General features: G+C 41.5%; 1 protein-coding gene across 4 annotated transcripts in view; it reads right to left on the reverse strand.

Moving 5' to 3' along the window:
* LOC127619546 (calcium/calmodulin-dependent protein kinase type II delta 1 chain) overlaps window positions 1–12,588 on the reverse strand; it is a 103,016-nt gene that overhangs the window by 20,682 nt on the left and 69,746 nt on the right. For all 4 annotated transcript variants that reach the window (XM_052092430.1, XM_052092415.1, XM_052092424.1 and 1 more), the window contains exons 11-13: window positions 7,640–7,723; window positions 6,056–6,098; window positions 4,244–4,278 (exon numbers count right to left, since the gene is read on the reverse strand). In XM_052092430.1, the coding sequence (XP_051948390.1) occupies window positions 4,244–4,278; window positions 6,056–6,098; window positions 7,640–7,723 (162 nt within the window). The remainder of the gene's footprint in view (window positions 1–4,243; window positions 4,279–6,055; window positions 6,099–7,639; window positions 7,724–12,588) is intronic.

A 12,588-nucleotide genomic window follows, 5' to 3' on the forward strand; every position in this document is an offset into this window, starting at 1 on the left:
TCGATTGTTGAATGTTTGATATTGTCACCTTGATATTCCTGGTCTGTGTTCCCTGCCCGAGTTCGTTGTTCTTGTTATTTTGAGTTCTTTGTTCATGTTATTTTCCCCATTGCGGGTTTTCCTTTGTTTGTTTATTTGTTTAAATAAAAGCTAACTGCGATTGGATCCGCACCTTCTCGTCTGCCTTCACTTCTGCCTCACATCATAACAAACTGTATTTTCATAAATTAAGATTAACCAAGATTAATAAATGATGTAAATAGCATTGTTTATTGTTTGTTCATGACACATTGACTTATGTAAAAAAGTATAACCTTATTGTAAAGTGTTACTTAGATATAAATACATATTAAGATTTATTTATCTTTCTTGAAAAACAGAGAGGAAAACATGATTCTTTTTAACTAGCTCTTTCCGGTATTTTAGTCTATTAAAACACTGGCTTTGGTCCAAATCATGGTTCCTCTGATTCAATTGACAACCTTTTTAAGCCAATTCAGAAGTCACACACACACACACACACACACACACACTTACTCAAAGTATAGCAAAACCTGTACACACACACATACACACACAAGTATAGCAAAACTTGTACACACACACACACACACACACATGTTGTGTTTCCATGTTTTATGGGGACTTTCCATAGACATAATGGTTTTTATACTGTACAAACTTTATATTCTATCCCCTAAACCTAACCCTACCCCTAAACCTAACCCTCACAGAAAACATTCTGCATTTTAACATTTTCAAAAAACATAATTTAGGATGATTTATAAGCTGTTTTCCTCATGGGGACCGACAAAATGTCCCGACAAGGTCAAAAAGTTCGGGTTTTACTATCCTTATGGGGACATTTGGTCCCCACAAAGTGATAAATACACGCTCACACACACACACACACACACACACACACACACACACACACACACACACACTCACTCACAAGTATACCAAAACTTGTACACACACACACACACACACACACACACACTCACTCACAAGTATAGCGGGGCAGCAAGTGCCAGTCAGGATTTTGCTCTGAGGAGCTGAAAATAAGGTAGGGCCGTTTACAGTGGTAGGTCTAGTGCTGTGGCAGGAGGGACACAACGTCTCGTTCCTTCCCTCGGGGAATGGAGGTTACAACAGTAACCATGACGTTCCCCTTCTGTCACTCACTCGACGTTGTCGCAGCTTTGCACTCATATTGCACACCATTTTTCTACAAGCTCTACCTCAATAAAAGTGTCCAATTTTGTTTATAGATGAGGGAGAATTTTACAACATATTTCTGTTTAAGACAGAAAAGGATTTTTATCTTGTTGCATTAGTAAATGTATTCACTTATTATTTTATAATTTTTCTAGTTGTCATTTCAGCAGTGTGGAAGCATGAACAGACCAATCAATAATATGAAATTAAAGGGAAAGTTTCCTAAAACTGAAAATTCTGTTATCATTTACTCACCCTCATGCTGTTCCAAACCTGTATGACTTTTATTTCTCTCATGGAATACAAAAGAAGACGTGAGGCAGAATTTTAGGGCCTGACAGCCTCAATCATGATTCACTTGCATTGTATGGAAAAAAGAAGCAATGAAAGTGAATGGTGACTGACATTCTGCACATCATCTCCTTTTGTGTTCCATGTAAGAAAGACATACAGTTTTGGAAAACATGGAACAAGAAGAGTGAGTAAATGATTGGACCTGTCCCACCCTCCAGAAAGGCTTCCTAAAGCAATTACATACAAGATCAATAGGGTGTCAAATTCAAAACTAAATGTATTAAAGAGGTAGAAAATGTCTAAAAAGACTAGATATGAATCATTAAAGGGACAGTTCACCCAAAAATGAAAATTCTCTCATGATTTACTCACCCTCATGCCATCCCGCATGTGTATGACTTTCTTTCTTCTGCTTAATGTAAACATATATTTTAGAAGAATACCTCAGCTCTGTAGGTCCATACAATGCAAGTGAATGATAGCCAGAACTTTAAAGGTCCAAAAAGCACAAAGCAGCATAAAAGTAATCCATACGACTCCAGTGGTTTAATCCATGTCTTCAGAAGTAATATGATAAGTGTGGGTGAGAACCAGATCAAGTCCTTTTTTATCATAAATCTCCACTTTCACTTTTACTTTAACATTCTTGAACTTTAACATGCGTTTTGTTTTTGGTGCATTCTTTGTGCATATTGCCACCTACTGGGCAGGGAGGGGAACTTATAGTAAAAAAGGACTTAAAAATTGATCTGTTTCTCACCCACACCTATCATATCGCTTCTGAAGACATGGATTAAACCACTGGAGTCTAATTTTATGCTGCCTTTATGCCACCTTTCACTTGCATTGTATGGACCAAAAGAGCTGAGATATGTTTCTAAAAATCTTCAATTGTGTTCTGCAGAAGTAAGAAAGTCATACACATCTAAGATGGCATGAGGGTGAGTAAATGATGAGAGCATTTTCATTTTGGGGTGAACTGTCCCTTTAAGAGTGTTACAAGTAGGGACTGAGGAAGTAGGTGGTTGCCAGGTCAAAGTCTCTATGATATTGTGGTCTATATGGCTTAATGCTGATTTATACTTTTGCATCAAACCTACAGCGTAAGCTCTGCATAGTGGCCAACACGGTGGTTTGCAGTGCGTTGGTGTGTCTGCATTGTTCTGCAGTGTCAAAAATGTACTTTAAAATTAAGGGACAATTATGCACCCTGCATTTGACTCTCAGGGGCATTTATTACCTTTATGTTGTCAACTGTCTTTCCTGTTAAATACCTCAATTTAAACGGTTCATTAACATTAACAAGGTGTAAAATGTATAACTAGGCTAGAATATGTATGATTAAATTAATGTAGCATTAAAAACGAGTTCATCAAAGTGTTTGAACATGTTGAGATTTAGATACATATTATTTATTATCCATGTTGTCTACCATTAAAACAATGCTCCAGAGTCCAATGTAATATGATGCATAGATCTTAAAATAATCTTAGCAAAAATGTGATGCAATCTCAGCTATATTGCATTGTTACACTTTTGGAGAGGTGCACGTCAGGCAACAGTGCAAGTTCCACGCAGAAGTATAAATTGGCCTTTAGGTTCCTCCTTTATTGTAACTCTATGGGATCTTTTCCCCACTGTATAATTTGCAAGGTGAAAATCGCAACTGTGGTCGCTTTGAAAAGTAATAGCACACCAAGCCGCATGATTTGAGGTATCAGGTCATATTTATGTCTGTAGCACAAACGATGCGGGACCAGTTGCAAAGTTTAAGGGGTTAAGGGTTTGGTTAAAGGGTTAGTTCACCCAAAAACTCACCCTCAAGCCATCCTAGTTGTATATGACTTTCTTCTTTCAGCCAAACACAATCGGAGTAATATTAAAAAATATCCTGGCTCTTCCAAGCTTTATAATGGGAGTGAATGGTACCTTAGATTTTGAAGCCCAAATGCATCCATCCATCAAAAAAGTCATCCATATGGCTCCAGGGGGTGAATAAAGGCCTTCTGAAGTGAATAATTTTTGTAAGTAAAATATCCATATTTATATACAATAATCACTGGCTTCGGTGGCGATCAGTCAGCGCATGCACGAGAGAGTCGAGTTCCGGCGTATGATGTAGGCGTAAGCGTAAGCTCCGGTGAGAAGTGACGACGCGAAGTGCGTATTGTTTACAGCAAAGGAGAGCGGCAAAGAAGTAAGTTGTTTTAGCTATACTGGAGATTTGCATTAGTCTTAAAATGGTGCGTTCAGTGCATCTATAAAGTCATTCCAATCGTCCATTCATGGCAGCAAACACTCTCACCTTCTGTTGGCATTACCTCATATTTCCTGCATGAGCACCACCACGTCTCCCGTACTCTCCGTCTATGTCTTTTGTTTTACAAAAATGCATCGCTTCAGCTTCAGAAGGCCTTTATTAACCCCTAGATCCATATGGATTACTTTTTTGATGGATGGATGCACTTTTTGGGCTTCAAAATCTAAGGTACCATTCACTCACATTATAAAGCTTGGAAGAGCCAGGATATTTTTTATATAACTCTGATTGTGTTGGGCTGAAAGAAGAAAGTCATATATACCCAGGATGGCTTGAGGGTGAGTAAATTATGGGATAATTTTCATTTTTAGGTGAACTAGCCCTTTAAATGCTTGGATAAACATTAAATACAAGCAATAGTAAATGCAATGCTTGCCTTATTTGTAGCACAGATTAAGCATTACTTACCTTAACACCATCAGGCTTCTTGTAGGGATTCTTGCCTGTTGAGTGAACAGAAATGAATGTGAAAGCATGAACGTGAACTTTCTAGACAGACATAAAGAGAAAAGGATTATGATCACACATGTTCCTAGTGTTTAGAAAACGTCTAAAACAAAAAAGACAAGGTATGAAACATTAAAGGAACGGTTCACCCAAAAATTCTCTCTTGATTTACTCACACTCATGCCATCCCAGATGTGTGTGACTTTCTTTCTTCTACTGAACACAAACAAGGATTTTCAGAAGAATATCTCAGCTCTATAGGTCCATACAATGGAAGTGAATGGTGGCCAAAAAGTGCTATAAACCTTGTTTATAGTAAACAAGGAATTAATATGTATATTTTTCTCACCCACACGTATCATATCAATTCTGAAGACATGGATTAAACCACTAGAATTATATGGATTACTTTTATGTTGCTTTTATGTGCATTTTGGAGCTTCAATGTTTTGGACCCTGTTCACTTACATTGTATGGACCTACAGAGCTGAGATAGTCTTCTAAAAACTTTGTTTGTGTTCTGCTGAAGAAAGAAAGTCAAACACATTTGGAACGGCATGAGGGTGAATAAATGACGAGAAACATTTTTCTATGAATTATCCCTTAATAATCTTGTGCTTCACATATTCATGATCCACTAACCTCAAAATCAAAACCTCTGAATAAACACTGGTTATAATCAAAGATGTGCATAATGTAATTAAATATGATTGAGAAGCATATCGAATATGCATTTGTGTCAGAAGGTTAAATTTCTGAATTTTCAATCTCTCATATGGAATTATTTGGTGTATAGCCGTACTTATATTATTTCCTCTGATTAATCTCTTATGTTTGTGTTACTCTCACTTATGAGTTGCTTTGGACAAAATGAGCTAACTGGACATGTGTGTATGCGTGTGTGTGTGTGAGTATGTGTGTGTGTGTGTGTGTGTGTGTGTGTGTGTGTGTGTGTGTGAGCGTGTATTTATCACTTTGTGGGAACCAAATGTCCCCATAAGGATAGTAAAACCCGAAATTTTTGACCTTGTGGGGACATTTTGTCGGTCCCCATGAGGAAAACAGCTTATAAATCATACTAAATTATGTTTTTTGAAAATGTAAAAATGCAGAAAGTTTTCTGTGAGGTTTAGGGGTAGGGTTAGGTTTAGGGGATAGAATATAAAGTTTGTACAGTATAAAAACCATTATGTCTATGGAAAGTCCCCATAAAACATGGAAACACAACATGTGTGTGTGTGTGTGTGTGTGTGTGTGTGTGTGTGTGAGTATGTGTGTGAGTATGTATGCGTGTGTGCGCGCGTGTGTGTGTGCATGAGTGTGTGTGTGCGTATGTGTGTGTGTGAGTATGCACGCGCCTGTGTGAATGCGTGTGTGTGTGCATGCGTGTGTGTTTGTGTGTGTGTGTGTCCCTACAGTCTGTTAAGGCTAAATGTGGGATCTTTGCCTCTCTATATGTGTATGTGTGCATGTGTGAGTGTATTTGTGTGTGTGTGCGTGTGCGTGTGCGTTTGTGTGTGTGTGCATGTGTGTGTGCGTGTGTGTGTCAATTACAAAATATTGGCATTAAAACTTTAAATTCTCTATAGCATAATCTCTTTAAATCAAGTAAGCCAATCAAACAAGCTGTTTTTATTGTTCAAATCTTCTGTTGTATCAAACATGCGCAATAACTTAATAAAGTATAAAAAGCACAACTCCAACTTTCAATAAATTAATAATAATAATTAAAAAAGGCAAACAGTTAAACGCAAACCGTGGTGGGTTTCTTACTTGAGAAGTTCCGTGTAGCAAGCATGGTGGTGAGGATGGCACCCTAGAAGCAGTCCGAAAGAACAGAAAGGCCTTTGTGTCAAAAATTAGACAATGCTGGTAGATAAATATTTTTCACATTGTTATGTTGCAGCCTTATGCTAAAATGCTTTGATAACTTTGAAAACGTATTAAAAAGAAAAAACTGAAATATCACATTGACATAAATATTCAGTCTCTTTGCTATGACACATGAAATTTAGCTCAGGTGCGTCCCATTTTCTGGATCATCTTTGAGATGTTTCTACACTTTGATTGAAGTCCACCTGTCTATATACGTAAGGTCTGAAAACAGCTGAAAATGCATATCAGAGCAAAACCCAAGTCATGAGGTCAAAGGAACTGCCTGCACAGCTCAGAGACAGGATTGTGTCGAGTCACAGATCTGGGGAAGGCTACAAAAAATGTTAGCTGCACTGATGGTTCCCAAGAGCAACAGTGGCCTCCATAATTCATAAATGGAAGAAGTTTGGAACAACGAGGAATCTTCCTAGAGCTGGACGCCCGGCCAAACAGAGCAATCGGGGGAGAACGGCGTTGGTAAGAGAGGTGACCAAGAACCCGATGGTCACTCTGGTTGAGCTCCAGAGATCATGTGTGAAGATGGGGGAAACTTGCAGAAGGACGACCATCACTGCAACACTCCACCGATCTGGGCTTTATGGCAGAGTGGTCAGACGGACGCCTCTCTTCAGTGCAAGACACACAAAAAAGCACCTAAAGGACTCTCAGACTGTGAGAAACAAGATTCTCTGGTCCGATGAAATGTAGATTGAACTCTTTGGCCTCAATTCCAAACATCATGTCTGGAGGAAACCAGGCACCGCTCATCACCTGCGCAACACCATCCTAACGGTGAAGCGTGGTGGTGGCAGCATCATGCTGTGGGGGTGTTTTCAGCAGCGGGAACTGGGGGACTGGTCAGGGTTGAAATGAAAGCTGAACACAGAAAAATACAGAGATATCCTTAATGAAAACCTGGTCCAGAGTGCTCAGGACTGGGTCGAAGGTTCACCTTCCAACAAGACAATGACCCTAAACACTCAGCCAAGACAACCCTGTGAATGTCCTTGAGTGGCCCAGCCAGAGCCCGGACTTGAACCCAATCGAACATCTCTGGCCAGACCTGAAAATGGCTGTCCACCGACAGTCCCCATCTAACCTGACAGAGCTTGAGAGGATCTTCAGAGAAGAATGGCAGAAAATCCCCAAATCCAGATGTGCAAAGCTTGTTGCTTCATACCCAAAAAGACTGTAATCGCTGTCAAAGGTGGGTCTGAATACTTATGCCAATGTGATATTTCAGTTTTTTCTTTTTTAATAAATTTGTTATCAGAAATCTGGTTTTTGCTTTGTCATTATGGGGTATGGAGTGTAGATTGATGTGAAAATGTATTTTTAAAGCATTTTAGCACAAGGCTCCAAAATAACAAAATGTGAAAATGAAGGGGTCTGAATACATTGAGTGCACAGTATCGAAGTCAAGATGCCATCACTGTCCCATGATACCCCCAAGTGGTGTTTGTGGAGCTGTGTGTTCCTTACCTTAAGCTTTCTCCTGGCGTTGAACTTCTTCAGGCATTCAACCGTCTCCTGTCTGTGCATCATGGACGCCACGGTGGAGCGTTGCTATGAGAACAGAGACAATCAATTAAACACTAAATGAATAAACAATCTTTACAAATACGGTAACATAGGTAGCACAAACTTTGTACGGTAGCATAGAAGGCCCCTGAAATACAGTCTAGTATTGTAGTTGTGAGTGTTTGAGTGGACATTTCATGTCAACAAATGAGTGAATAGCGACTTATTTATGAATAAATAAAAACTTGTATTAAAATTTCAAATTTGAATGTGAAATCATATTACTTTTGATGGAGTAATAATTTAAAAGTCCATTATTTTTCAATAATAATATTCATAATATTCAATGGAATGGAATTTTCAATGGAATATACAATGGAATGGAATTTTCAATGGAATATGTGTGAAAATGTGTGTGTGTGTGTGTGTGTGTGTGTGTGTGTGTGTGTGTGTGTGTGTGTGTGAGTGAGAGAGAGAGAGAGAGAGAGGGAAAGATCGTACTCCTCTGACTCGAATGGAAAGTTTATCGATGAAAAGAAACTGTTCCCGAGAAGAAACGTCAAGAAAATATGGCCCTGGAGCTCTTGTGTGAAGAGCAGCTGGGTTCCCCCATCAACAATATCATCCACACCGGCACCAACGACCTCAGAGCTCAGCAAGAGAGAGTAGCTACAGCTCTTATTAATGTAACAGAGAAGGCATCCTTCCAACTTCCCCAACTCCAAAATTATCATCTACTACTGCGCTCAGATTTCCACCCAGACATCATCCGGCATATAAATGCAAGAGTGTCTAGAGACCGTGACCTAAAGCCCAACGTACACCTGGCTCAGCACCCTCAGCAGCCTTTACAACCATATCCATCTCCACAGAAAGGCAGTCCCCATCTTTGCCAAGACCCTGAAGGACATCACACTGCACCGCAGCGACCTCATAGACACCCCATAGAGCCAATACAGGGTCACCATTCAAATCACCGCCCCATCCACAACTACAACTCTGAGTGGAGAAACCCCATGACAGGATCTATTTTTGTTTTGGATGTTGGATTTAGAGAAATAGTTCTACCGTCAACCAAACTAAGAGGAGTGACTCAGGGTAGAGACTCTGATATGCTGATATGGTACAGAACAGAACTCATAGACTCCAAAAAGACACGGTCTCCACAGACCATCACATATTCTTGTGTGCTGCATATTTACCCCTGGCTGAATCTCCTTATTAGAATGATGAGATCTGTCATTTCCAGACAAAGGGAAATGTGTTAATGCGTGGCGATTTAAATGCCAGGACTGGAAATGAACCAGACTTTGTCAACACACAGGAAGACAAATATATTACAAACACAAGCCACCCTCTGCCCTCATATCACCTCAGAAATAATTATGACAAATTCACAAACAAAAGTGGGAAAAGCCAACCTGATGGGGGCACGCGAGGGATAAAGGCAGCCGGTGACGACAGTTTGAGAGAGAATGGCAGGCAGCTGCTCTGTGTGCTTATGTTTGTGTGTTTTTGGCTCAGTTGATTATTAAACTATTACTTATATTGCCAAGCCGGTTCTCGCCTCCTCCTTTCCCTTATACCCCCTTAAACTGGTGCCGAAACCCGGGAAGGAGGAAGGATGCCCGCAGCAGAGTCCTCGACACTGACGTCCACCCAGGGTAGTGCCGCTGCCATCCGCCGTGGGACGGAGTAGCCCGACCACCTGGATGTGGAGAATAGCTGCCGTCCTGAGGCGAGTGGGGACTGGAGCGAAGGAGCAACTGCCAGGGGTGGAGGAGTACCCTGCCATCCCCCAGAAACGTGGAGGGATCAAGAGAAGACCGCTGTCCACAAGGGGAGGAGGGATGCGACTCCCTGACCACCTGGAGCGGTAGGGCCGCTGCCAGGGGCGGAGGAGTGTCCCCACGGGTTGCCAAGAACGTGGAGGGGCATTCTGTCTGCTGGGGGTCAGTCTGACTCCGGTTCGTCTGAGGAGGAGCGGCTGCCGTCTGCCTGAGAGGGTGGAGGAGTGATCGGGGACCACGTGACGGTGCATCAGGGAACCGGTGAGTGAGGTTTTTTTCCTCTCACTCTCCGGTCCGTCTGGAGGGTGTTGGCCTTTCCCTTGCCTGTTTTTGCCCTCCTGTCTCCCAGGTCGAGAAAGGCAGGGATGACCCACCGGCAGATGGGGCGCAAGAGAGGATGGGGGGATGTACGCTCCCCGGCCTGAGGCAACGCCGGGAGGAGTGTAGAGTGGAGGAGGGCCGGGCCGGGCTGGAACAATGCACGCCCGGTCCCCAATCAGCGCGTGAGGGATAAAGGTGGCAGGTGATGACAGTTCGAGAGAGAGAATGGCAGGCAGCTGCTCTGTGTGTTTATGTTTGTGTGTTTTTGGTTCAGTCATTATTAAATTATTATTTATATTGCCAAGCCAGTTCTCGCCTCCTCCTTTCCCTTATACCCCCTTACACTGGTGCCATAAACCCGAGTAGGATTTCTAGATATGCCCGCAGCAGAGTCCTCGACACTGCCGTCCACCCAGGGGAGCGCCGCTGCCATCCAACATGGGATGGAGTAGCCCGACCACCTGGAGCGAAGGAGCTGCTGCCAGGGGCGGAGAAGTGCCCTGCCGTCCCCCAGAAATGCAGAGGGATCAAGAGAAGACCACCATCCGCGAGGGGAGGAGGGAAGCGACTCCCTGACCACCTGGAGCAGTAGGGCCACTGCCAGGGACGGAGGAGTGTCCCCACGGGTCGCTGAGAACGTGGAGGGGCATTCTGTCTGCTGGGAGTCGGTCTGACTCCGGTCTGTCTGGGGAGGAGTGTTGCCGTCTGCCTGGGAGGGTGGAGGAGTGATCGGGGAACACTTGACGGTGCATCAGAGAACCGGTGAGTGAGGTTTGTTCCTATCTCTCTCACCTCTCTCTTGCTCGGCGTTGGCCTTTTCCTCGCCTATTTTTGCAGTTTGAGAGAGAGAGAGAATGGCCGGCAGATGCTCTGTGTTTTTATGTTTGTGTGTTTTAGGTTCAGTCGATTATTAAACTATTATTTATATTGCCAAGCCGGTTCCGCCTCCTCCTTTCGCTTATACCAGTGGTTCCCAACCTTTTAGGGTACTGTACCCCCAAAACATTTTATCCTGCCTGAAGTACCCCCACAAGCGCATGTAATCGGTGTGATTTTTAGATTTGGTGTAAATTTTAGGTGATACCTGAATTTACCTGTAAATAATGATATTTTTACTTCCTATAACTCTTATAATATAATACTTGTCTTTGTTCAATATTTGTATGACTTTTTCACATCTTCACATGTCCAGACCAATTATACAAAAACAAAGATCACATTTTATATAATAATAATAATAATAAATGTATTTTATATAGCGCCTTTAAAAGTTGCTTTCTCAAACATAACAACAGAGAAAAATACACACTTTAAATACAAAAATAAACTAATAAAATTAATAATCAAGTAAAAGCAATCCTAAAATAAAATGTTTTGAGAAAAGATTTAAAAGTCACTAATGTATTTGAATTCCAAAGCATAGGAAGAAAATGCTTTATCACAGAACGAAACTGTGTCTTGGGAACAACCAAGAACCAACAACTTGGTACTTAGGTGTCGTTGTAAATGGGCTGGTTTCATGCTATTATTAGAGAGCACATCCCCGCAGAGGAAACACAGCGGCTGAGGCGGTTCAGTAGGTGTGGACGTGAAACCGAAAACGACATACTGTTCATGAAATTGCCGGTAATTTGACTTATCAGCTTTTTTCTTTCTTTTTTCCATGGGTTCACTTGAGCTGCCACTAGCACTGCTGCTGCTTGGAACGGCGCGTTTTTTTAGCCATTGATCCATATCTAGCTAGTGTTCTACTCAAAGCTAGCCTCTCTGCCTGTTGCTATGGTCACTCTACTGCGTGGCCACACAGCACGCGTCCACGGACAAGCACATTTGGCGGGAAGGACAGGGTGACCATATTATAACATGATTATAATGTTATATAATATATATATATTATATATATTATATAATTATATTATATTATATAATGTTTTGAGAATAGTCAATGGCAAAAAAATTTTTTTTTTGTCTTTTGAGAATCATCCCACGTACCCCCTGGGGACTGCTCACGTACCCCTAGGGGTACACGTACCCCCGGTTGGGAAACACTGGCTTATACCCCCTTACAAACTGTTTCAAGCAATGGAGGAGTCAATAAATGCCAGTAACTTTTGGAACAACTGGAGCACTCTCTATAGACCACAACAGGAAGAATTGGCCATTCAAAACGGGAACATATGGCGGACACACTTTGAAAATCTGTACAAAACAACTGAAACAAATCGTGCTCGAAATGAAATAAAAAACCAATTAGAAATCCTGAAAGACAATCAGAACCCCCTGGATTTCCCAATCACAGTAAATGAGCTAACAGACATTAAACCCCAACAAGGCATGTGGCATTGGTGGAATATTAAACGAAGTTATCAAATACCCCAATGACAAATTCAAAACCGCAGTGTAGGGTGTTTTACCGACACCTGGAATCAAGTCCTAAGACAATTACAGAGGCATATGTGTCAATAGCAACCTGGGGAAAATATTCTGTTCAATTATTAATATAAGATTGCAGAACTTTCTAAAAATCCTCAAAATTATGGAGAACAAAAGAGGGACTACAACAGCTCCTTGACATCATGGAGACATTCAGTCAAATGTGGGCTCTTGAAATTAACCACCATTTTTGAAAATAGATCCAGGTGTAGGGATAATAAATACACCTTCAGTCCTCCAACACACCCATGAATACACTTATCTGGGACTAAAACAAAAGCAATGAGGACAATTCAATATGAAATTCCAATTAAACCCAGGCGAAAAATCCTTAAAGCAATAATCGAACCAATTGCTCTGTATGGC

This window comes from Xyrauchen texanus, chromosome 2 (assembly GCF_025860055.1).
Source record: "Xyrauchen texanus isolate HMW12.3.18 chromosome 2, RBS_HiC_50CHRs, whole genome shotgun sequence".
Classification (NCBI taxonomy): domain Eukaryota; kingdom Metazoa; phylum Chordata; class Actinopteri; order Cypriniformes; family Catostomidae; genus Xyrauchen; species Xyrauchen texanus.